General features: G+C 56.7%; 1 protein-coding gene across 1 annotated transcript; it reads right to left on the bottom strand.

The window, feature by feature from the left end:
* Positions 1–340: 340 nt before the first annotated feature.
* ARL8A (ARF like GTPase 8A) lies at positions 341–18,644 on the bottom strand. Its single transcript, XM_030291792.4, has 7 exons — positions 18,234–18,644; positions 9,463–9,543; positions 8,329–8,402; positions 5,496–5,589; positions 4,228–4,295; positions 2,267–2,337; positions 341–2,144 (listed from the first exon to the last, which is right to left on the bottom strand). The coding sequence occupies exons 1-7, from the start codon at positions 18,354–18,356 to the stop codon at positions 2,095–2,097; spliced, it is 561 nt and encodes a 186-aa protein (XP_030147652.1). The 5' UTR covers positions 18,357–18,644; the 3' UTR covers positions 341–2,094.
* Positions 18,645–25,973: the final 7,329 nt, after the last annotated feature.

Genomic DNA, 25,973 nt, shown 5'->3' with positions numbered 1-25,973 from the left:
AGTGGGCACAGCCCCCAGGAGGCAGCAGGGAGAGGGGGCAGGAGCACTGCAGCCCCCCCAAAGCCAGCAGGGCTCTGCAGCACTTCTGGGACGCTGCAGGGGCAGAGGAAGGTCCAGCAGCAATGACGGCCACGGATGGAGTGTCCGAGCTGCTCTTGGCACCCAGGCCAAGGAAACAAGGCAGCTGAAAGCCTCAGAGGTGCCTCCAGCACCTCTTGGGTGAGCATGGCCACACAGGTGCCCAGTGCTACCCAGGGCACAGGGACCTCCCTCCTTGGCAGGGCCCCCAAGGATGGGTGGCACAGATGGCGAGGAAGTAAGGTGACAGCAACAACACCCGCAACGCAAAATTGTTAATTTATTATTAGGAGGCAAAAAAATTGTACAGTTACAAGAATCATTTCCCAACAGAGGTCAAATCTGAGTCAAAATATTTCTTACAAAAAAAAAAAAACGGAGGGGGTGGGGGGAGACAACACTTTACAAGTCGTTAAATTAAAAAAAGAAAACAACCAAACAACAAAAAGAAACCTCTCTTTGTGCAATTCTGCAAAAACAAGAACAGAAGGTAACTTCCTGGCCTGATGTCCTGGAGCTGAGGGGGAAGAGGCTGAGAGGCCCTGCAGCCCCCTGACCATCCCCACCCTGTGCCCCAGCCCCGCACTGGGACCAGCAGCTGCCCCCCCCTGCACACCCACCCTTCAGTGCCAGCCCAGTGCCCCCACACCGGCCCCAAACCACCTGGGCAGGCCCCAGGCTGCACCTCAGAGCCCCAGCCCATGGCACAGACATGGCACAGACAGCCACAGCCTTTGTCACCCCACGGGACTCCCACAGTCCCCCACGGGGCACACACAAACCTGACCATTGTCCCCACAAGCCCTGCTGCCCCCTGCCCCACAGCTCCCGTGCCTCCCAGCCAGGGCAGCAGGGCAGGGGTGGCACGGGGAGCAGGCACAGGGAGCAGGCACAGGGAGAAGGGCACGGGGAGCAGGAATGTGGTGCAAGCACGGGGAGCAGGGCACGGGGAGCAGGCACAGGGCACAACCCCCAGGACTGGTGAGCAGCCCTGAGGGTGCACAGATGTTCTGAGTGTGTCTCCAGGTGGCTCCATGTGCCCCTCCCTCTCTGGCATGCCAAGGGATGTCCCTGGCCAGGGCAGAGCCAGCAGCCCCAGCCGGGCCCAGCGATGCCACTTGGCACGTGGGGAGCCAGCACAGCTGTCCTGAGGGGCTACATGGGGCTGAGGCAGGTTACATGGGGACAGGTGGGGGCAGGTGCCAGCCCCAGCTCCCCCAGGGGCTGCTGGCATTGCTGGGCCCCCAGCACTGGCACCAGTGCCCCAGGGCATCCCCCGAGCCGCCAGGCTGGGCAGTGGGCAGGATTTGGCCTGGGCACAAGATCAGGGGACACATGGGGCAGGGGGACAAGTGGCCCTGGACCCTAAAGAAGGGTTAGAGAAGTGGAGGCAGCAGGGGGAGGCTGATGGCAGTGGCTTGTGGCTAATCCCTGTCCCCCGGAGGGGTGAGGAGCCTGCAGGGGCACTGACACGCTCCCCTCTCCAAGCCCGAGGCAGGCAGGGCAAGGTGGGCACCCCCAACACCCCCAGGGTGGTCTCTGCCTAGAGGCAGCAGCTGGACACCCAGAGAAGGGAAAAGGAAGCCCCAGGGAACCTGTCTGCAGCTGGTACAGCCCCAAGGGCTGCCTTCTGCTACCACCCTCCTCCCAGCGCTGACCCTTGGCTGGCCTTGGGGAGCCCCAGCTTTCCTACTGCTCACAGGGCCCAGTTTAGTAACAGCACTATCCCTTAAATTAAAAAATTAAAATATATATACATATATATATACTGTATACACAGACAACAACAGAACAGTGCCAAAATGGAGGAAGAGAGGGGGAGGAGAGGAAAGGGGGAGAGGAGGGCAGTCAGACATCTCCTTTACAATAAAAACAAGGACTCTGCCCCAACGTCAGCAGAGTCTGGGGTCCCCTAAAAATACCCATCTAGAGAGAGAGCTGGAGGGACAGAGCAGGAGAGAGGGGCATGGGCTTGGACAATGGCATCTTCCCAATCCGAGCCAGGCCCACAGGATCTCAGCTTCGCCTGGACTTCGAGTGCTGGATAAGCCACTGTAGGGTGATGTCTGCAGAGGCAAGGGGACACTTACAGCCTCTGTTCTGGCTGTCACCTCCCCCTGTACCCGGGCAAACACGTGGGCACGGGCTGCCCCCCATGCCCCCCGTGCCCCCAGCCCACAGCACTCACCAATGTTGTCCTTTTCTTTGCAGGAGATGGAATAGCAACAGATCTCTCGGTCCTGGATGGCAGAGAGGTTCCTGTGGGGAGGGAGCAAGTGCTGCTGCAGCCTCTGAGCTGTGTGGGGTGGCCATGGGAGACACCCCTGGGCAGCCCCTGAAGGGTCTCTTTGGACTCTGTCTCTGAGACAGGGCACAGCGCAGGGGCAGCAGCTCCCCAGGCTCTCCAGGAGCTGGGTGTGGGCCAGGTGAGGGCACCATGGCAGGTCTGGGGTGGGGGCTGTGTGACAGGGCAGGAGGGACCCGGTCCCATGGAGACCCTGGCCACCAAATTCGGTTCCCCCAGCCCTGCAGCCAGATGGGGCAGGGAGGTTTTGGGAGCAGCGTGGGAGCTGCACAGGTGCCCAGTGTCCAGAGGTGCTCTGAGAGGTGGCTGAAGGGGAGGAAATGCTGGGAGTCAGCACAGCATCCCAGATCCCCCCTGTGGAGGGGCCCAGTCCCACTGCCCAGTGAGGGATGTGGGAGAGAGCAGCTCCAGCAGTCAGTGCCACGCTGTGCCAGGCCCCCACGCCACCATGTGGCACGTGGGACCCAGCCTGGCACTGCTGGTTCCAGCTCCTCTGTGTCCCCACAAGGTGTCACCTTGGACATCCTCAGCCACTCGACTCTGCCAGCCCACCCCAGGCCCACCGTGCCACCCCAGACAGGCCATCGTGCTGGTGGGGACATGGCAGAGCAGGGATGGGGCACACTGTGTCACAGCCCTGTGCCTGAGGGTCACACTGTGTCACACCCCCTGTGCCCAGGGTCACACTGTGTCACAGCCCCTGTGCCCAGGGTCACACTGTGTCACAGCCCCTGTGTCCAGGGTCACACTGTGTCACACCCCCTGTGCCCAGGGTCACACTGTGTCACTCCCCCTGTGCCTGAGGGTCACACTGTGTCACAGCCCCTGTGCCTGAGGGTCACACTGTGTCACAGCCCTGTGCCTGAGGGTCACACTGTGTCACAGCCCCTGTGCCCAGGGTCACACTGTCACTCCCCCTGTGCCCAGGGTCACACTGTGTCACTCCCCCTGTGCCTGAGGGTCACACTGTGTCACAGCCCTGTGCCTGAGGGTCACACTGTGTCACAGCCCTGTGCCCAGGGTCACACTGTGTCACAGCCCGTGTGCCCAGGGTCACACTGTGTCACTCCCCCTGTGCCTGAGGGTCACACTGTGTCACAGCCCTGTGCCTGAGGGTCACACTGTGTCACAGCCCTGTGCCCAGGGTCACACTGTGTCACACCCCCTGTGCCCAGGGTCACACTGTGTCACTCCCCCTGTGCCTGAGGGTCACACTGTGTCACAGCCCCTGTGCCTGAGGGTCACACTGTGCCACAGCCCTGTGCCTGAGGGTCACACTGTGTCACTCCCCCTGTGCCCAGGGTCACACTGTGTCACTCCCCCTGTGCCCAGGGTCACACTGTGTCACAGCCCTGTGCCCAGGGTCACACTGTGTCACTCCCCCTGTGCCCAGGGTCACACTGTGTCACTCCCCCTGTGCCCAGGGTCACACTGTGTCACAGCCCTGTGCCTGAGGGTCACACTGTGTCACAGCCCTGTGCCTGAGGGTCACACTGTGTCACAGCCCCTGTGCCCAGGGTCACACTCTGTCACTCCCCCTGTGCCCAGGGTCACACTGTGTCACAGCCCCTGTGCCTGAGGGTCACACTGTGTCACAGCCCTGTGCCCAGGGTCACACTGTGTCACTCCCCCTGTGCCCAGGGTCACACTGTGTCACAGCCCCTGTGCCTGAGGGTCACACTGTGTCACAGCCCTGTGCCCAGGGTCACACTGTCACAGCCCCTGTGCCTGAGGGTCACACTGTGTCACAGCCCTGTGCCCAGGGTCACACTGTGTCACAGCTCCTATGCCTGGGGGTCACACTGTCGCACCCCCCATGCCCAGGGGGGCACTGGCACACTTACATCTTCTCAATGAGCTCCTTCTCATCCAAGGCACCGGGCAGGTCCCGCTTGTTCCCCAGGACGAGGACCTGCAGGGCAGGACAGGGGACACCTGAAGCACCCGGCCAGCAGACCAGGCAGGAATTGGCTTCTGCTACCCAGAAGCAGAGCCTGCTTGTGACACCACACAGCCCTGGCTATTCCACTAGGGTGTCCCAGACAGAGAAACCCCCTTCAGCAGCCCTCAGGAGGCAGAGCACTTCAATTAACTGCCTTAATTAGCCATACACAGCATCTCCTGTGCACTCCCTGCTCCCAGTGTGGAAATGGCCCCACAGCACATCCCCTCTGAAGGGCACCAGCATCTGCTGTGCCACCCAGGACATCCTCCCAGGAGCCTCTCACTGTCTCTGGGTAAAAAGTCAAATGACATGGCTAACACTGACTTTATCCAGCAGGAGGAAGCTCTACATGCTGGGCAGAGCACACCCTGCACGCTAACACTGACTTTATCCAGCAGGAGGAAGCTCTACATGCTGGGCAGAGCACACTCTGCACGCTAACACTGACTTTATCCAGGAGGAGGAAGCCCTAGATGCTGTGCAGAGCACACTCTGCAGGCAGGCAGCCCAAGCCAGAATCAGCTGTTTGTGCCATCACTGCTCCTCCCAGCAGAACTGGTTTGTCCCTCCGGAGCAGCTCCGTGTGACTGTCACCTGACAGGGGAGGTGCCTGGACTGGGCCAGGCTCATCTCAGCAGGATGAGCATCTCCCCACCCCAATCAGGAGGCTTGTTCTCAGAAGAGAGCCTTCAGAGGCCTGCAACTGCAGCCTGGTGTGTCAGGAGTTTAATTTAGCTGGCAGCAGGCATTTGGGACCCGTGGCAAGATGTTCAGTTAGCTCCTTTCAAAGGATGTGATTTGGGATGGCTGGTGCACAGCCCACCAGCAGGAACAGCATACCTGTGACATGTCCCACCTCCTGCACACGTCACAGCCCAGCAGCTCCTCTCACAGGAGACAGCACCTTCCTGTCACACCACAAATCAGGTGCAAATCCATGTGAGAGGACAGATTTCACCCAGGGGACCTGACCTTTGCTCTCTGCCCTAGTGGTCCCTCTGTGTTGCTTGGCCCAGTGCTGACCTAGGAAGTGCCACTGTCCCAGCTGGCTCCCTCAGGAGTGCAGCAGGGAAGTGATGCCTGCAAGAAGGGGAGCTCCTCACTGAATCTGCTCTGCAAGCCCTGGCAGTGCCCAGCCCGGGGACCACGAGGGAGGCACCAGCTCACCGGGATGCCCTGGAGCTGTGGCTTGTCAAGCAGGTTGTGCAGTTCATTCTTAGAGGCCTCTATCTTCTCCTGGTCAGCAGCATCCACCATGTACCTGCAAGGGAAGTGTTATGTGTAGTAGATATAATTCACGCCACTTCTAATACATATGTGATATTGAATATTTGTTGGAGTGTACACATTTGTATTAGAACTCCCCCCAACCCTCGCAGGCGAAACCTGGTGCATGTTGAAACCTGATTTACAAGTAAAAGAATGTGGCTTGGCCAGGAGATGGGAGATGGGCCATGGCTGGAGAGGGGACCCCAGGTGCTGATCCCCCCAGGTGCTGATCGTGGTGTGAGTGACCCGAGATGGATCTCATGGAAATCCTCGGGCAGATCCATGTGAATGCAGCGTTCCCCTAAATTTCATCAAAGGATTCACCAACTCCTGACACTGAATTGTTCTTCTTCATCACCAAAAAGAAAATCTTATTAACATATGGACTCTGAATAGAAGAAAAGACCGATTGCTGAAATCTTGGCCTCAGGTGGAATTTTCCCTATAAAAACGCTTGTGCCAGGCTGGAGGCGTGTGGGCATGGAGGAAAACCTCTGCTGAGGCTGACTCCTTGTTGCACACCCAGCGCCGACCCCGGGCTCGGCTCTGTTCTTTCCTTGTGGCTGGCTAGATAGAATTTGACTGCAAAATAAATATTTTATTTTTTCATATTAATTTGTCTGGACAAATTTTCATTTATAACAGAAGGGACAACCCTGAGCACAGATGCCCAGGTCTCCGTGCCACCCCCAAACCTCCTCCCACAGCAGCTCATTGCCCCCCTGGGAACTGGGCCAGCACGTGGGGGTGGTTGGTAACAGGATCCTTCCACCTCTTCCCAAGGGTGGCTGTGGAGCTGAGCCCCTCATGTCTCCCAGGGGAGTGGGGCAGCACCTCATCCTTGTCCCTGCAGTTGTCACCCTGCTGACAGCAGCCACAGGCTGGGCGAGGGAAGCCAGGCAGGAGAAGCTGCAGGACACACGTTGTCTCCAACAACACACACATGGCAGCTGGCATGGAAACACTCAGGACAAGCAGAGAAGGCAGGAGAAGCTGAGGATGCAGAGGTGACAATGACACAAGAAGGGGAAGGACCTCCTTATCCCATCAATGGGGTAAGCTTGGGAGTGGCCATGGAGCACATGGATGTGAAGCCGGTGGCCACCAATGCTTCTCTGAGCAGAAGAGGAGATTTGGGAAAGGGTTTTGTTCTTAAAGGCCAACTTTTATCCTGCACATGACGTCAGTGAAGCCAAAACTTGGGTGAGGAACTGATCAAAGCAGCCTTGATTTCCAAGATCAAGAAGCTGGGAGAGAAGGAGTGAGAAACACCAGCTCATCAGGCTTTGGGGAATTATTTAAAAATAGGAGAAGAACTTCTAACTACTGAAGTGCTCAACACAGGAAAATGGGAACGCTGTGCCAAGAGGGAAAAACACCCCCAGGGACTGCCCCAGCCTTTGGCATGCTGGGCACGGGGGGCAGCTGAGAGCAAAGGGAAAGGCCCCTGACACAGGTCGGTGTGACGAGGGCTGGAGTGTGACCTGGATGCTCACAGGTCTTTCTGCTTCCTGACAACCACATGGGTCAAAATTACAACATCATGAAAGGAGGCAGCAAAAGGAGTGAAAAGACAAGCGATTTTATCATTTCCAGCAAAGCTCGTTGTCATAAAAATTGTAATAAAAACACTCCTGCAGGTCCAAGGCCATGTCCCACCTTGGTGGCAGGCTGCAAGGGCAGGAGCAGACACCACTGTCTCAACATGCAGAACAAGCAATACCACACTCCTCCCCAGGCTTAGGGTTGGGAAGCGCAGCACAGAAAGCAGCCCTCCAAATCTCAGGGTATGGTCACTTGGGAAAGATCCCATAAATCTCATTTTCTGACTGGGTTTAAGTAATCCCAGTATGGTGTCCCAAGATCAGTGTTTGTCCTTTGGAATAGGCAAGCTGCTTCCCATGAGTGCCTTGCCATGCTCACCCCAAGCCTGGACGCCCTGGGATTGCTTTTCCTGCACTGTTTGCAGGCAGGTGACACCCAGGGACACTCAGATTTGCTGACTCAGTAGCGGGTGAGACTCCTGCTCTCAGCACAAGATTTATCTGGCAGCACATAAACATCCTGACCTGGAAACCAGCCTCTCCTCTGGGAAGGGCTGAGCCCCATGACCGGGTTTGCTCAGCCCCTGCAGTGAGCAAGCAGCCAGCACAGAGGATGCATGGGAGCCTGGAGGGGTGAGATCTGAGCAACACAGACTGAGGGATGCTGGAAGGGAAGAGGAGGGTCTGGACAGCTGGAGGGACCTGTCTGTCCTCTGCTCATAGCCCATGTAGACATCAGTCCCCACAGGAAGTATCTGGAAATAAGGAGGCTCAGGGGGACCTTCTCAGTCTCTCCAATTCCCTGACAGGAGGGTGGAGCCAGGTGGGGGTCGGGCTCTCCTTCTAGGATATAAGCAACAGGACCAGAAGAAATGGCCTCAAGTTGGACCAGGGGAGGTTTAGGTTGGGTATTAGGGAAAATTTCTTCCCTAAAAGGGTGGCCAGGCCCTGGCACAGGCTGCTCAGGGCAGTGGTAGAGTCACCATTCCTGCAGGTATTCAAAAACCATCTGGGAACATAGTGGTGTTGGGTTAATGGTTGGGTTTATGATCTTAGCCTTCATGACTCCGTGCTGATTCAGTGATTCCAACTCCTGCCACGGGTGTCCAGCTCGGCAGCAAAGGCACCCCAGCCCCCCTGGCAAGGCCCAGCAGCAGCAGGGGGACAGCAGGGCTCTGGGTACTCACACGATGGCACTCACTCCACGGCAGTATCGCTCCCACATGCTGCGGAACCGCGGCTGCCCCCCGATGTCCCAGAGCTGTCACGGGGAGATGGCACAGTTACCCTGGCACCCACCCAGCACCGACACTCCTGCCCCACACTCTTCCCCCTCCATGTGGCCACCTGGGGCATTCATGCACCAAACCCACCCCCATCCTCTCCTCTTCAGCTCAGACCTCAGGAGGAGGCTCCTGACTCGATAAAGGAGGGAGAAACCTCAGGGAGGGAAGCTGGAGGATGCTGAATTCCCCTGTGGTGTGCCTCTGCTGGCATGGAGATACCCCTGGCCCAAGCTGGGTGCTCCTCCCCGTGCCCATCACACCTCCTGTTATTTCCCTGAGGCACATCCCATTTAAGAACATTCTGCACACTCTCAAAAGTGCTCCTGCAGCAGCCACAGATCCCCCAGCCAGCTTTTCAAGCCTGTCCAACAGCTATTTCCCAGTACAACCCCGGGCCCTTGGAAAGTCCACAACAGATAGAACCCTCCTCTTCCTTTGCTCCCAAGGCAGAGACCACCACTGCAAGCCATGACCTGTTTTCCCCAGCACTACCACCCTCAGCAAGGTGACCACATCTGTAAGTTCATCCCAGCAAGCCAGAGATCCAAGGAAACCTCCAGCTTTGCAGCCCAGACTGAATCCCAAGTCTGGATCTCCTACAGCCCTTCCCACCACCTCTGGTGGGTACCTGCAGGACCCTAAGAGGGCAAATCTTTCACTTCCAGGTGGTGGAATCACAATCCCTGGATATGTTAACAAAACACCTGGATGTAGCACTTGGAGACACGGTTTAGTGGTGAACATGGCACTCCTGGTTAGACTCGATCTTAAAGGGACTTTCCCCCCTTAATGCTCCTATGCTTCTATTCTATTCTATTCTATTCTATTCTATTCTATTCTATTCTATTCTATTCTATTCTATTCTATTCTATTCTATTTCTATTTCTATTTCTATTTCTATTTCTATTCTATGAGCTGCAGCTGGGATCCCTGGAATTCTTTAATTCTTTCACCTTCAGCAGAAGGGATACCAATCTCCCTCACCTTCACCTTTCATCCCAAGACCCTTCACCAGCAGTAACAACTGCACCTTACCTTTATGGTAACGTTCCCTTTGGTGATCTTCCTCATGTTGAAACCCACTGTCGGGATCATATCTTCATTGAACTGTCCTGACTGCAGGGAACAAGGTGAGACAGGCGTCAGCATGAAACATACATTTTAAGGAATTTAGAGATTTTAGAGGAGCTAAGATTTTAGTTAGAAATAAGCCTTACTACAGTTAATTAAAATAAATGAGTAGGCCTTGATGAAGTTAAGAGTTAGTAGTTAACTAATAATTAATTGCTTGTCAGCACAATGTTTAGTTAGCTGGGTTTATAATGAAGAATATAGAAACTGATAAAGAGCTTTTAGGAACATAAGACAATTGTGGGCCTCCTCTGTTCTGAAACCAACTGAAGACAAGGAATGGGAGTTCTACCAAGAGTTCATTTGTCATACTTGCATTGAAAAGGTAGAAAGGTCAGAAGGAGGAAGACTTCATTTACTTCCTCATTTGGGGACCCCTCCCCATTAAAGGGACACCGACCCATTTCAAGGAACAAACCACGCATGCTGAATGGCTTTTGAAGTGATTAGCATAGGAAGCGAGGAATGGGATGTACCAAAATGATGAATATGCATTTGTAGTTTGGATATTCAATACTTGTATGGATAAAAGGGCTCTGTAACCACCTGGAAGCTGCGGTGTGGATTTGGGAGCGATCCCACACACAATGAACACACACTTTCTAACTTTAAACTGTTAGAGAGTTTTTGTCTGTCACAGTTGGATATTGGTACTAAATCAATATCCTCATTTTTTAAATAAATCAAGCAGGTAGAGGAATGGGGCCAGCCCGCCCTGGCAGGGCAGCAAGGCTGACAGCCTGGGATAACCCCAAAGGCTCTGCCAGCCCTGCCCTGGGCACAGAGCAGCCCTCCTGCAGGTGCCAGAAGCACAGAGCCCAGGAGACAGGGGCCACCAGGACTACAGGAATGCTGCTCTTTTCCAGCTGGGAGAAAGCCTGGTGGGCAGAAGGAAGCCATTGTGTCATTGTGCCAGGCTTGGTGAGCATTTTGCATGTAAATCACCCTCTCCTAGTACACTTTTGTTATTAGTAGTGTTGCTTACTGTCCTCTTATCTCATTGCTCTCTAGTAAATTATTCTTATCTCAACCCATCATCTTTGTCTTTTGTGCTTCCAGTTGGAGGGGGAAGGGGAAGCAAGAGGCAGCCAACACCTAACACCAGCGGGAGCTTCAAACTGGGGAATATCATTCCTAAACCATGGGAACTTCAAACTGGGGAATACCATTCCTAAACCATGACACTGGCTGCTGCAATGGGCACAGGTGCCCTGCGTGTCCCAATGCAGGCCCCAACCCTGCAGTGAGCTGCCACCCTCAGCCCTGGACTCGCTGGTGTCCCAGTGGGCTGGGGGCTTGCCCATCCCAGCTCTCCCAAGCCCTCTGTGGGAGGAGGCTGAGCCCTCGCTCCTCTGCAGTGACCTCTGATGAGGCAGCCCTGGAAGGAGCCCCTGGTTCCAGCTGGGCTCCCCACCCAGGGATCCACCTCCTGCCCCAGCTCCCTTCCAGCTGCAAGTCCTGGGGGCACCAGCATGTTTTGTGCTTTGGATCGTTTACAGCCCAGCTGAAACCAGACTGACTTCTGCTTTAAAGTGAGAGTTGTCTGCACTGCTATCCCAGTTCTGCATCCTGCCTGTGCTGGGTGACTTGGGGATCACAAAGGGCTCCCCTCCTACCCCCAGAGCTGCTCCCAGTGCAGCTCCAATGCCTGTTGAGTTCATGCACCAGATGCACGAGATCCCTGCAGGGCTGCAGCAGCCCAGCCTTGCTGTGGAACGGGTCAGGCTTGCTGGAGCAGTGAGCAGGAGCCATCCCCCTGCTGCTGCTGGCTCACGAGCCCAGGAGCCCAGCACCACCCCAAGGGGTCTTGTGAGAAACGATCTTCACTTTTAAAATGTTAAAGGTTTATTAAACCTTAACAAAAAGTACAACAAAAGGACTGAATAAGGAAAAATTACAGCACTGGGAGCCCCTGTGACTACCAGCCACGTGCTCATCTTCAAGATGGATGCTCCCTTTATATCTCCAGCCCCTCCTGGAGTCCTGTCCGTGACTCCTTCCTTGCTGCCCAGGGTGCAGATCACTTTCTCACACCTCGGCTGGAGCTCAGGTGCTGCCACAGTAAGGAGCCAACCCTCCCAAATTCCCGAGTACCGAGGCCACCCCATGATAACAATGAGGGGAGGATACATTACAGTAACACAGCTCTGCATCTACAAAACTTCCTTAACACACACATAATGTTCAACCACCTCATTGCTCATCTCCCCACAGTCTGGCAAAGCCCACCCCACGTCCCAAGGCTGCAGGATGGGCCCAGGTGGAGCAGCACAGAGGGACATTAAGGGCAGTCCCAGCAGTGATGGGGCAGCTCTGGGGCAGGAGACAGGAGCTGGCACAGCCCTTCACCTCCAGCAGCTTCCCTGGCACCAAACCAGGCTTATGGCCCATAAATGCATCCTGGGGGAGGCCGTGCTGCGGAATGCTGAGGAGCCAGTAGGACAGAATGTCTGACAGCCAGCACAGTGCAGCCCTGGGGATTGCAGCCATCAGTGCCAGAAACCTGCAGCAACCACCAACCATGGCCCAACTCATCCTAGCAGGTCTTTACTACCTTAAAACCCTCACTTTCTTGAGGGCTTTTCTCTTAGTTAACACAAACCTCAAAACAGGAAGTCAGTTTATGCTATTTTGTCATAAGTAGATTTTTGTGCCTGGTTGAGCCTGTGGCTCCTCCAGATGCACCACATCAGCAAGTCCCCAGGGTTTTCCTGACCTCTTCCAAAGGCTCTGCAACACACCCTGCTTCCCTTTTTCACATCCCCTTTGCATTCAGCAGCCAAGGGGGGTTCAGGCCACGCTGCACCCAAAGCACTGAGAGGAAGGGCATGGGAGAGGAGGGGAAGCAGGCAGGGATCCACAGAGGACATCTCCTATGGACTGAGGTTCAACACACAACTGAGCTTTATGAACCGCTGGGCACAGAGAGCAATTGCTGAAGAGCTCTTGGAAGCTGCAGGCACTTCCCTCAGGGATTCCAGAACACATCAAGGGATCTGTTGGCTGTGCAAAAGCCACACAAGGTAAGGTTCCCATGGGACAGAAGCTTCTTCCAGGAAGGGGTGATCTGCAGGAGCCAGGGGTCACCTCTTCTTTCCTCCACAGGTGGGACAGAGCATGTCTGAGTGACCACAGCCTTGCCTGCCCCAAACCCCTCTCCCACTGCAGCACCTGCCTCCATGCTGTGCATGGCCAAGGGCCAAAATAAAACTACTTGAGCTGTTCAAAAGAGGCTGAGCAGGGAGTGAGAGGCACTGAGCTCCAGGATGGCTCACACGTGCTCCCTGCTGTCCCAGCACCCACAGAAGCATCTTGCACGTGCTCCTCCTCCATCAGCTCATCCTGCATCAGCTCTTCTCTGAAAGCAACTCTCAGTGGTGGAAACAGAGTTTTCTCTTCCTTCTCCAGCTATCCCTGATACTGGTACCTTCAACATATTTGCAACTCCCTCCAGGGTCCAGCCATCCACAGTTCCATTGCCAGGAAAGCAGTGAACACCCAAAAGCTTCACAGTGCACACTCTTTCCTCAAATTCTGGTTCGGTAATGGACATACTTCCATGCTCACCCTGAAGATGATGCCATGCCACATCAATTGCTTAAGAATGGAATTCACAGAATGACTAGGTTGGAAGAAATCTTCAAGATCATTGAGTCCAACCCAATTCCACCAGGAAGCACAAAAATTGTTGCAGGCAAGATGGATTTTGTGGCCACAAACAGCAGATCAGATCTTCACAGACTCCAGTTCATTGCTGGTTTTACCAGGGCCACCCACTGCTCTGCCCAAACCACTCTGCCTTGGTGCCCTGCCCCGACACCTTCCAGCTGGGTCACTGGGAGAGGTCAGAAATCAGCTTTTGCCAGGGCAAGCGGTGCCCCCAGCTCATGCTGAGCCCCATCCTGACACATGCACATGGGCACCACGTCACCTGCCACTACAGCCATCAGCCCCCTGGCTCAGACAGGGACCTCAGCTGGCTGGCACAAGCAGAGAAGTCACCTCAGCCTCCCCCTGCTCTGGTGAGCAGCACGCAGGGCTGAGGTGGCCAAGCCTTCCTCCTCACTGCAGCCAGGTGGCTGTCACCCTGTCCCAGCACAGGATGACACTGAACTGATGTGACCTGCTCCAGATACATCGCTGCTGGCTGTTCTGCAGCCCTGCTCCCCAGAAGGCAGAGATGGCAGTGCAGGAAGCCCAGCCCTGGGGCTCTGCAGCTGTGTCTGCACCAGAGTATGGCCCTTTGTGCGGCAGGCAGGAGCCCAAAGCACCTCGGCTTGGGTGTCTCCCACCACTGCCTGCACCATCCCCAAAACTGCCCAGCCTGGCACGCCTGCAGGCATCTCCTGCCATGTGGCACTTGAGTCCCTGCCAAACCCTGTCCAAGCTCTAAGACGGAGGGAAACTTACACATAAAATATATAAAAAACAAGTATTTTATGATCTGAGAGGTAAGGCTCTGGCACAGGTTACCCAGAGAAGCTGTGGCTGCCCCATCCCTGGGAATGTTCAAGGTGAGGCTGGATGGGGCTTGGAGCAAACCAGGCTAGTGGAAGGTGCCTGTATGTGCCTGCCAACGGTCAGGGTGTTGGACAAGGTGATCCTGAAAGGTAAATCACTCTGGGATCCCATCTCAGGAAAGCCACACTGTCCATTTTTCTTGGCTCATGTTGACAGAGCTTCCAGCAGCAAGACAAGACCATGCCTCGGCCAGATTCTCCTCCTCTTGCAGGAATATGGAGAAACCCTCCCCACCCCAGAAAACACAACACCTTCTGCATTATGAAGCAAGGTGCAAAGACACACCTGTGGAGGGCCCAGGTGCTGCGTGTGGAGGCAGAATAACCATGAGGCAGCATGAGAACCCATGGCCACCTCCCACCCACGCTGGCCCTGCCAGACCCCACTCAGGGGACACACTCAGAGCTCCTGAGAGAGGTGGGTGCCAAGACAGAACAGTGCAAACCCATCAGAACAACATCTCCCTGCTACTGCCTCAGCACCTCTATGCTCCATCTCCCCAGCAAACCCTGGGGACCTTGCACACCTGGAGCTGCACGTCCCCTCCCAGGCTCATGCAGGGCACATCCCACCCACATGGTCACCAAGGGCTCAGTGTCTGTGTGAGGAGGGGTGGGAGCAGGTGCTGAGCTCTCCTCTGAGCCACTCCCAGGCCGTGCCTCCCCTGGCAGTGCTGCTGCAGAGTTGGCTACTGCCCCACCATCCACCACCCTACCTGGTGCCAAACACCGGGCTGGTGTGGTTTCACAGGGTGGGTCAGGCTGGAAGGACCACAGTGGGTCCTGATCCAACCTCCCTGCTCAACCAGGATAGCCCCAGACACATGGCACAGCATTATTCCCAGACAGCTCTGGAATGTCTCCAGGGAGGGGACTCCTGCTCTCTGGGCAGCCTGTTCAGCGCAGTCACTGCACAGAAAGAAGTTCTTCCTCATGTCCAGGGGAACTTCCTGGGCATCAGCTCCTGCCCATTCCTCTTGTTCCATTGCTGGGAGCAGAGCCTCTGACCCCTCCCTGCAGACACTGACAGACACTGCTGAGGGCCCCTCAGCCACCTCTTTTTGTCTGTTTGGCTCAACAGCCTCAGCTCCCTCAGCCTGTCCTCGTAAGAGAGATGCTCCAGTCCTGTCAGCATCTTCACAGCCTCCACTGAACTCGCTGCAGGAGCTCCATGTTTCCTCTTGCAGCACTGGTCTGAATCACTTTCCAGCCAGGGCTGGAGCAGGGAATTGTGCTCCAGAGCCCCCACCACATGTCCAACACCCCGGCACTTGTGCCTTCACTCTCTTGGAAGGCTCTAGGACAGGTAGAAAGCATGTGATGTTAAAAAGCAGCAATGCTCTCTTGCTCTACCCATGGCCTGCACTGACAGGTTTTGGGCCCCAGCACCTGCTGAGGAGCTCTCAACACCCTTGAGTCATCCATGGCACCACTAGACTGGAGAAAAGGCAGCTAAAAGCCCACTAGCTTCAGGTTAAATCAAGACCAAGTGTATCCACAGTGTTCACTTCTCCTTGCAGGAAAGACTTCAAGCCTCAGCTATCAACACCTAGGAAAAGAAAAAATAAGTCCTGGAAAATCAAAGTTCCCACTCCAGCCAGGTGAACCATGAGAAGTCACCCTGATCATAGCTCCTTCTGCAAAGCCTTTGCCTGGCACAAGCACAGCCTGGCTGCTGGAGAGAGCCACCCACCTTCCAGAGAACCAGAGTCCGCTTTTCAGTCAGGTACAGCTACAAATCCTCCAAGAAAAGGACAGTTCCAATCCCCCCAGAGCAGCTCCAGTCCCAGAAAAGCTTCTTGTGACATCCCTCCAACACCTAAATCCCATACTTCTTCAGTTCAGGTTTTATCCTCCCATTTAGCCTAAATCACAGCTATTTCCCCTTCCAACAACCCCATTGCAACACCCTAAAGCCAGGCGCCTCCAGAGCTTCTCAGGCAGTTACTGTTGAGTTGGCATTTCCTGTGCCTTGCTTCTCTTTCACTGTACCCAACAATTCCAGGATGTCATCTCCAAAGTTGGTGTCCCTTTTTGTGTGCATCTGCCACAAAACTTGAACTTTCCAAATAACTTGAGAGGCCAAACTCAGCACCCTCAGCCTGACTGCTGTGTGAGGGTCTCAAACGCCCCACAACAGACCTGACAGACCAGCAGACCATGGTGCCAACTTCAGCCACCTCAAGAGCTGCTGCAATTCCTCAAAGTCCCCTTTCCCTACACCAGCAATCCTGGCTAAGCAGAGAGAGTCCCAGTGCATGGGCCTTGCCAGTGGGGTCTTGCCCACAGTTACAGTGCCAGGTACAAAGTATTTACTCCCAGAAGTAAATCCCACTAAGCTCACACCGAGCCCTGTCTGCCCCAGATGTGGATGGGAGAGGAGGTGGCATGTGGGGAACAGGGAACTGAGGAACACCAACCCTTGGGGTTTCCAGCCCTGCGCAGGTCTGGGATAAAACTCCATCACCCTTCAGAGCTTAAGTGGGTGATTAAAATTGACACTTTGCCATTTTTAAGGTAGCCTGGGTGCTGTAAACAGGCAGCAGCACCCAGCAGCAGATCAAGAGCAGGAGCAGCTCACATGTGGCACCACCACATCCCACCCTGGCATGGGATTGCAAAAATTGACTATTAAACACTCAAATGGCAGGAAGCTGTCCCCCAAAAATAGGATTGATGCTCAGGGTCACTGCCCCAGAGCCAAAATGCTCCCTGTCCCCAGACGCTGGTGTTGGTTTATGGGGGGAATGAGCAGGAGATTGGAGCACTGAGAAGTGACTTCCAGCAAAACAACTCGAGAGCAGGAGTGCCATCGTCTCCAGGATGGAAAGTATTTTAGGGTGTCCTCTCTCTGCCCCTAGACACTTCAGGAAGGACATTTTCATCCCTCAGGACCTCCCAAAGAGCAGTGCAACAGAGCCTCCATGTAAGCTGAAAATCCCCTCTGACAGCCCAGCAGCTTTCAGCACCAACAACTCGCTCTGCTTTGGAGCCATGGCAGGCACAGACTTTGGAACAACCAGGGGCCAGCGGGGGAACCAGGGCGGATCTGCATCCACCACCCTCCATGAAACCCTCGGGGGACAACAGCCCAAACCCACCCCTTCAGCATCCTTCCGCCTTGCACCATCACTACTGACAGGGCGAGAACAACCCGAAAAGGCAGAGGGGAGACTGCCGAGCATCCCCAGGGGTGAAGCCACGCCCTGGCTTCGGGATCCCGCTGCGCTGCGGGATGCAGGGAGCGGCCGGGGCTGGAGGGCCCGGGGCGGGCGGCTCTGCCCTGCCCTGCCCTGCCCTGCCCTGCCCCGCTCGGCACCCCCAGCTCGCTGCTGCTGCCGGCGGACGCTTCCCGGGGAAGGGCGCCAGGCAAACACCTCCACACCGGCCCCCAGGCACGGAGCCCCGGGGCACCGAGCCCGGCGGGGTCGGCACGAGGCCCCACTGCGCGTCCCGGCGGCGCGGAGGATGACAAAGCGCCCGGGAGCTCCCGCAGTGCCCCGGCGGCACGGCACGGCTCCGGCACCGGCACCGCCCGCATCCCCCGGCCCCGGCCCCGGCACCGCCCGCAGCCCCCGGAGCACGGCCCGGCCCCGGCACCGGCCCCGTGGATGCGGGGAGCTACGGTGCGGTTTGCCTGGAACGCCCCGGGCCCGCACCCCATTGCTGCACCCTGCACCCCATTGCTGAACCCCGCACCCCCGGCCTGCACCCCCTCCCCAAAGGCATTTTCAGGCTGGGGCGTGATAGGGCGGAGGCGTTCTGAGAAATACCCAGGGGTGCAATGGGGACATGCAGTGGGGATGCAGCGGGGGCGTAGAAGGTGCGGGGATGCAATGGGGTGCAATGGGGTTACAATGGAGATGCAATGGGGATATAATGGGGATGCAGTGCAGTGCAATAGGGGTGCAATGGGGTTGCAATGGGGTTACAACTGGGGTGCAATAGGGATATAATGGGGATGCAGTGGGGATACAACGGGGATGCAATAGGGGTTCAATGGCGATACAATACGGATGAAGTGGGGGTACAATGGGGATGCAGTAGGGATGCAATGGACATACAATGGGGATACAACGGGGATCCAAGGGTGAAGCCCTGGGTGGGCAGGTGACCCCTCGGGGACGGGGCGATGCGGGGCGTCCCCGGGCTCACCGCGATAACGTTGACGAAGGTGGTCTTGCCCGAGTACTGCAGCCCCACCAGGGTCAGCTCCATCTCCTCCTTCCAGAACAGCGCCCGGAACCAGTCCAGCAGCTTGTTGAAGAGCGCCAGCATGGTGCCGGCCGGGCCGGGCCGCGCTGAGCGGGGCCGAGTTGAGCCGAGCGGAGCCGGGCCGGGCCGGGCCGAGCGGGGCTGGGCCGGGCCGAGCCGAGCGCGGCCGGGCCGGGCAGGGCAGGGCCGAGCGAGGCCGAGCGGAGCCGAGCGAGGCCGAGGCGGGGCGGGGCCAGTCGGGGTGGAGCCGGGTGGAGCCGAGCGGGGCCGAGCGGGGCCGATGCAGGCCGAGCCGCCGCCGGTATTGTCCGCCCGCCGCGGGCCTGCTGCCGCACCGGGTGGGGCCCGCCCGCCGCCTCCCCAGCCCCGCTGCACCGCCCCCTGCCGGCATGGAGGAGCCGCTGCACCGCGCTCCGCAACGCCGGGGCCTGGATAGAGGGGCAGACGGACAGACGGACAGCCGGACAGCCCGGCCAGAGGGACAGAGGGACAGATGGACAGAGGGACAGACGGACAGATGGACAGAGGGACAGACAGACAGCCCGGACAGACGGACAGCCCGGACAGAGGGACAACCCGGACAGACGGACAGAGGGACAGATGGACAGAGGGACAGCCCGGACAGAGGGACAGACGGACAGAGGGACAGAGGGACAGGCCGGACAGAGGGACAGACGGACAGACGGACAGAGGGACAGCCCGGATAGTCGGACAGCTGGACAGAGGGACAGCCTGGACAGAGGGACAGACGGACAGAGGGACAGCCCAGACAGCCCGGACAGAGGGACAGGCCAGACAGAGGGACAGCCCGGACAGAGGGACAGCCAGACGGCCGGACAGAGGGACAGAGGGACAGCCCGGACAGGCGGACAGCCCAGACAGACCGACAGGCTGGACAGAGGGACATAGGGACAGCCAGACAGAGGGACAGAGAGACAGCCCGGACAGCCCGGACAGAGGAACAGAGGGACAGCCCGGACAGACGGACAGCTGGAATATCCCATAGCCCTGCCCTGATCACTGCCGGCATCCCCGACCCCCGGTAACCCCGGGCTCCTCAGACCACAGTACGGCCTGAGGGAGGGGGGATGCACCTCCTACCGCTGCACCCCACAGCCCTGCACATCCTGCCGAGCCCGCCCCTGCACCCCAACACTCCTGTACCCCAGTTCCCCTGCAGCCTGCCCCCCGTGCCCCCTGCACCCCCAATATCCCCCCAGCCCGCACTCCTGTGCTCCCAGCACCTCTTCACCTGGTGCCTGCTGCATCCAGCACCCCCACCTCTATCACCCCTGTGTCCCCTGTGCTGGTCACCTGCACCCAGCACCCCTATCTCCATCACCCCAGTGCCCCCCATGCTGATCACCTGCACCCAGCACCCCTATCTCCATCACCCCAGTGTCCCCCATGCTGATCACCTGCACCCAGCACCCCTATCTCCATCACCCCAGTGCCCCCTGTGCTGATCACCTGCACCCAGCACCCCTATCTCCATCACCCCAGTGCCCCCCATGCTGATCACCTGCACCCAGCACCCCTATCTCCATCACCCCAGTGCCCCCCATGCTGATCACCTGCACCCAGTACTCAGGTGCATTCCCTGCACCCCTGGCAGTGCCCTGCCACAGCCCCTCCAGCCGTGCCATGGGGCACACCCCAGTTCTGCACCTGTAGCAGCCCCCCTGCACCCCAGCCCCCCCCACACACACTGGGACCCCTGGCACACACAGCAGGACTGAGCCAGCCCGTGGGGCTGCCCCTCTGCCCTCCTGCAGCCCATTCCACTGTCCCCCTGGTGTCACCCGTCCCCCTGGTGTCACCCATCCCCCTGGTGTCACCCGTCCCCCTGGTGTCACCTGCCCTGGGTGCAGCCCCCTGGCCAGCAGCCAAGGCAGGAGCTGCCCCTGGCCATGGGTGCCCCTTGCCCGGGGCTGGTGGCAGGTGCACCCAAAGGCGGGTGTGGTAACTCCAGGGGTGGCAGGCCCCAGCAGGGACCCTGGCTCCTGAGGCCCGGGGAGCACCCGTGGGTGAGGGGGCACCCGGGGGTCCAGCGCTGAGGGAGGTGCAGGGATGGTTCAGGTGCAGGGATGGTTCAGGTGCAGGGATGGTTCAGGTGCAGTCTGTAGAGGTGCAGGGATGGTTCAGGTGCAGGGATGGTTCAGGTGCAGGGATGGTTCAGGTGCAGGGATGGTTCAGGTGCAGGGATGGTTCAGGTGCAGGCTGCAGTGGGTGCAGGGTTGGTTCAGGTGCAGGCTGCAGTGGGTGCAGGGATGGTTCAGGTGCAGGGATGGTTCAGGTGCAGGGATGGTTCAGGTGCAGGCTGCAGTGGGTGCAGGGTTGGTTCAGGTGCAGGGATGGTTCAGGTGCAGGGATGGTTCAGGTGCAGGGATGGTTCAGGTGCAGGCTGCAGTGGGTGCAGGGATGGTTCAGGTACAAGCTGAAGGGATGTTGAGGGTGCTGGGGGTGCAGGTGTTTGAGGGGTGTGGACAGTGTGGGCAGTGCTGTGGGGAGAGATGCAGGGGTACAGGGATGCAGGGGTACAGGGATGCAGGGGTTGCAGAGGTCCTGGGGTACTTGAGGGTGCAGGGTGTGATCAGTGCAGGAGAACTGGGGGTGCAGGAGAGCTGGGGGCCAGCAGGCAGGGTGGCACTGGGGTGTAGGGGGTGCCAGGAGCCCCAGGCAATGCCACAGGAGCTGACAGTTCCCACTGGAGAAGGAGACACCAGCCAAAGGCACAGCTCCCTTGAAGGACGCTCCTGTCAGTCCTCTACCCAGCCTGCTGCCACAGAGCTCCTCACACCAATGAAAAATTTGTCATCCCCCAAATCTTGTATGTAATTTCTGCTTGAAGATTTTTTTTTTTTTTTTCATGGAATCAGAGGATTGTTCAGATGAGAAATGACCTCTATTATCACCGAGTCCAACCATTATCCCAGCACTGCCAGGGCCTGGCCACCCTTTTGGTGAAGAAATCTTTCCTAATGTCCAATTTAACTGCCCCCAGTGCAACTTGAGGCCATTTCCCCTCCTCCTGTCCCTGTTCCCTTGGAGCAGAGCCTGACCCCCCTGGCTGTCCCCTCCTGTCAGGGAATTGTGCAGAGCCAGAAGGTCCCCCCTGAGCCTCCTTTGCTCCAGGCTCAGCCCCTTTCCCAGCTTCTCCTGGTGCTCCAGACCCTTCCCCAGCTCCATTCCCTTCTCTGGACATGCTCAAGCACTTTCTCTTCATGAGGGGCCCAAAACTCTACCCAGCATTTGAGGTGGGGCCCCACGAATACAGGAGGAAACCAGATTTTTAATGAGCATTCCAGCCCAAAGAATGTCCCTACACCAGTTTGGAGCTGCCCCCAGCATTCCTGTAGCACTGAAGCTGTTAGAGATTGCCCTGGGTGTTCCTACAGTCCTGCCACAGACACTGCCCATCCAGCGCTCAAACCAAGCTCACCCCTCACAGCAGGGACCCCAGCTCAGTTTTTGACCATCCCCACACTGGGAGAGACATGAACAAATGAGCAAAAAAGATCATTTTCATGCACTATCCCCACTCCACCCACTCTATTTCCCTTACTCCCATCAGGGGGAGTCAGCCCTGACAGGTTTGGGGACATTTGGCTGTTTCCCACTGGTTTGAACCAGGGTCCCAAGCTCTGCTCCCTGCAGAGGGGCCGGTGGCACATGCAGGGGTGCACACAGCAGATCTGGTCCCTGTGGCTGCACCCTTGCAGCACTGTCCCCATGGTGTCACCCATGGTGTCCATGGGGCAGAGTCCTGTGCAAGAGCTGGCACCACCCCAGGCCTTCTCCAGACCTGAGCCCCCAGACCTCTCCAGAGCATGTTTGACATTCCCAGGAGGCTTTGATGTGGTTGCTCAACCAAATTCCTTAAGGAAACAGAGGTCAGGGCTGTGCCAGCCCATGTGGGTAAGTGTTGGAACTCAAAATGTCCCTCAGACATTTTTGGAGGTTCCAGGCCCAGATCAGAAGCATTTGAGACCCTGGCAGGCAGCTGGAAACAGCTGTGATTTTGGGTTTGAGCCATGGAATGATTTACCAACCTTGCAGGAAGAACAAGAAGTCACAAAAGTTTAGATATTATAGTAGAAGTAGTCACAAAGTAGAGGGAAGAATTTTTGAGTGCTGTACAGGGGGGTTTTGGTTTTGTACATGGGGGTCAGAAGTTTAAGATGGAGGGATTTGGGCCTGCCCTGTCCTCCCTCTTTCTTCTTCCTTCCCTCCATGTTCTTGGTGATGTTGGCACTCACAGATTGGTTTAGAGTAGAAAAGCCCCATTTAATATAGGGAATAGGCATTGGGGAAAAACTGTACCCATGTAACACGTAATGTACCATATAAAAGATAGAAAAGCACCATTTAATATAGGTAATGGGCATTGGGGAAAAACTGTACCCATGTAACACGTAATGTACCATATAAAAGACAGCAGCAGCCCTGGGCAGAGGGGGAGAGAAGAAGCAGTCGGGAGTCAGAGAGGATGTCAGGGTGTGTGTGTGCCTCTGCCTGAGCTCTGAGCAAACCACAGCAGCCCGAGAAGAAAATCTTTTAGAGAACTTGCAATAAACTGCCTTGAGACCAAACAACAAGGACTGCTGAGCCTTTCTTTGGAAGCACGGCTTGGAGGAGAAGTTTTTCCAACACACGGAGCCGCCCCGACCTAGGGTGGTCTTCAACAGGTAAGGAGAGGCTTTTCCTCGTGGTCCCCTGGCTGAGTTTAACCCTGGCTTACCCAGGACCAGCACAAAGAGCTGTCAGTGCCATGTCCCTCTGTTCTGGTGCTCCCAGCCCCCAGCTCAGCCCTCCTCTGGCTCTGGGTGGGTGCTGCTGTGGGGCTCATCCTCTGTGGGGTCCCACCTGCTGCAGGTGCTCCCATGGGGCCTTCTTGAGACGCTGGGACCCCAGTGCTGCCTGGAAATGTCAGAGTATGCTCTGAAATGTCCCCTTTCCAGTTGATGGCTTGGTCACTGATAACTTGGAGTCCACAGGTGCTGTTGGAACACATGGTTGCTCCAACAAGTAAGAGCAAAGCTATTACTAATTACTCAAAATGCTGGATTTTGGCACACGCTCTGCCTTTCCAGGGACCTGCTGAAGCAGTGCTGTGTTTGATGGCATTGAAGCTTTCCACCAGCTGCAAGTGAATTTGGAGCATTCTGGGTCTATTTACCACCACCAAAGCTGGTGTGTGCCACAACATGATGTGTGCCACCATGTTTTGTTCCTCCCATCCCAGTGAGTTGTTGCAAGGGGAGGGAATGGCCTACCAGCCTGGAAAACTCCAGGCCAAAATTAGTCATGTGGATAGAACAGGATCTCATAACTTCATACCTAATATATTTTCTTAGCTGTAAGAAAGAAATGTTTCACAAAAGGCTGGTGAGGCCCTGGCACAGGCTGCCCACAGAAGCCATGGCTGCCCCATGCCTGCAAGTGCCCAGGACCAGGTTGGACTTGGAGCAGGCTGGGATAGTGGAAGGGGTTGGGAATCGATGGCCTTGCAACCCAAACTGCTTTATGATTCTGTGGAGGAAGGACTTTCCCTGAGCCCTGGGCAGGAGCTGGTCTGCTGGGGCTCTCAGGATGCTGCAGCTCAGGGCCCCAGCTCTGCCTGCCTGGGACAGGAACACCATGGGAAGGGTAAGGACAGCTGGGACCATTCCTGGGCTTTCAGGGGGCAGTGAGGAACAGCAGCAATCTTGGCTGTGCTGACCCAAGCTCAGGAGCTTAATGCTAGCCCAGGGCATGGGGAAGCACGAGATTTTAGAGATTCCTTTCCTCTGCTAGCACCCTGTGCTCTTCATGGACCAGGTGAGGGGGTTTCTCAGGACACAGCCAGAGCAGATCAAACCTGTCACAGCTGAGACAGCCACAATACACAGAGCCACAGCATACAATAGCAGAAGGCTTCAACCCACACAGAATAACACCACACCATGTCAGAAGGCTTCAAGCATCAGCCCTTCTTGTTCTTCAGCCCAGCCTTTTATACCCTCATGGTTCATGCACTGCACCTGTGTGCCCTCTGTTCCCTGTGTGATTGCTCAGCACACCTGGGCACTCCGTGTCTCATTGCTGTCAGTGCTGCTCACCTGCTTCTCACAGCTGGACCCATTGGGGTGAGGTTCTGGCCACAGCCCCATCCCAGCTACCACGAACTGTGTGCCTGCACAAACCCTGCTGCAGCCCTGACGTGGGCTGAGCCCAGGAGAGCTTGGCAATAACACAGGAGAGGCTCAGCACAGCCCCCAGCACTGCCCAGGGGTCAGGGCAGGGGATGGACAGAACTCACACAGGGGCCAGGTGAGTGTGGGACAGATGGAGCTGGTAGAAACTGAGATCAAAAGGCAGGAAACCTGCTTAACTGATCATAATCTGATCGTGTTTAACTCATCATAATCTGCATCAGACAGCTGGGCTGGAGAAACTCCCAGCACCTGATGGGGACTCTGGGAGGAGGTGACAACACGCCTGGCCCAGCTGTGACCCTGGTGCTGCTTCTCCATGCCTTGGGAGAGCCTCGTGCAGCCCTTGGCCTGAGCCTGCCCCAAGAGCTCTCCTCTGGACAGCAAACTGAAAGTGTGAGGGAAATTATGTGTGTCCTGCTGTCCAAGCAGTGCAGGAAAACTGTCCAGGTGCAGTTTGCAAGTCTTCAACTTCTCCTGCCTGATGGCAGTGGGTGAGTGTGGGAACCCAAGGCTTCCCTCTGGCTGCCCTGGCAGGTCTGGGACCCTGGCAGGGGTCAGGAACCCCCCTGGACAGAGCCCCCAGAAACACTGGCTGTGATCTCTGCCCATGGAAAAGAGTTTTCAATCTTACAGGATCAATTACAAGCTCTGAGTGTTTGATATAAGTAATAATTAAGTGTGGCATGGGTGCAAAAGTAAAATTTTAGGATTCTAGATTAGGGGTTCAAAGGGGACAAGATGGAGGAAATTGGGTGTGCCTTGTCCTTTTTCTCCTTCTTCATGCCCTCCATGTTTCACTGTGGTGTTGGCATTTTTCTGTTGGTTCAGGCTGGGGACACACTGTCCAACGTAGGTGACAGATATTGGCATGTTATTGTAAATCCAGCACAGGTAGTTTGTGGTATTTAATGTTTGTACCATCCCACTGAGGGCAGAGCCCCACACGCTGCCCTGCAGGACAGAGCTGCGGCAGGGCAGCAGAACATGTTAGAGATAAACAGAATAAACAGCCTTGAAACCAGCACAGACCAATTATGGCTTCTGCTTTGGCAGCGGGGCTGACAGACAGAGACTTTCTACAATCTCGGAATCATCAACGCCTCAGATTCCGACAGGTGAGGAAAGGCTTGAGATCTGCTCCTTTTCCTGCTGCTGGGCTGGGAAGCAGATTTGTTCCTGGTGCCAGGGGAAGGATGTGGACAGGGAAGACCACGGGGCAGCAATTCAGCTGCATTTTGGGGGCCCATGGAGTGGTGAAGGGGTAGGTCATACACACAGCCCTGAGCTGGGGAAGCTCAGGGAGCCCAGGCAAGCTCAGACTCATTCAGCAGGAAGATTGAGCCTTTCTTCCCTGGATCTCACCCTGGGTCATGTCAGGGCCTAGGACATGGGCACAGACTGGGCAGACCCCATGTCCTTCCCAGCCCTCACTGCCTAAGTGGGTGTCCAATGCCCATTGGCAAGAGCAGCTTTGAACACCTTC

The sequence above is a fragment of the Taeniopygia guttata genome, chromosome 26, assembly GCF_048771995.1.
Source record: "Taeniopygia guttata chromosome 26, bTaeGut7.mat, whole genome shotgun sequence".
Taxonomy (NCBI): Eukaryota; Metazoa; Chordata; class Aves; order Passeriformes; family Estrildidae; genus Taeniopygia; species Taeniopygia guttata.
The sequence above is the reverse complement of the archived record's forward strand: the minus strand, read 5'-3'. Positions and strand labels throughout refer to the sequence as shown.

What these genes read in the sequence shown, in the direction of transcription:
- ARL8A (XM_030291792.4), bottom strand. Translation starts at nt 18,356, where the DNA reads ATGCTGGCGCTCTTCAACAAGCTGCTGGACTGGTTCCGGGCGCTGTTC. An exon ending in AAGGAGCTCATTGAGAAGAT is followed by an intron (nt 2,338 to 4,227) that starts GTAAGTGTGCCA and finishes CCCTCCCCACAG; the next exon opens with GAACCTCTCTGCCATCCAGG. An exon ending in CAAAGAAAAGGACAACATTG is followed by an intron (nt 2,145 to 2,266) that starts GTGAGTGCTGTG and finishes TTGCCTCTGCAG; the next exon opens with ACATCACCCTACAGTGGCTT.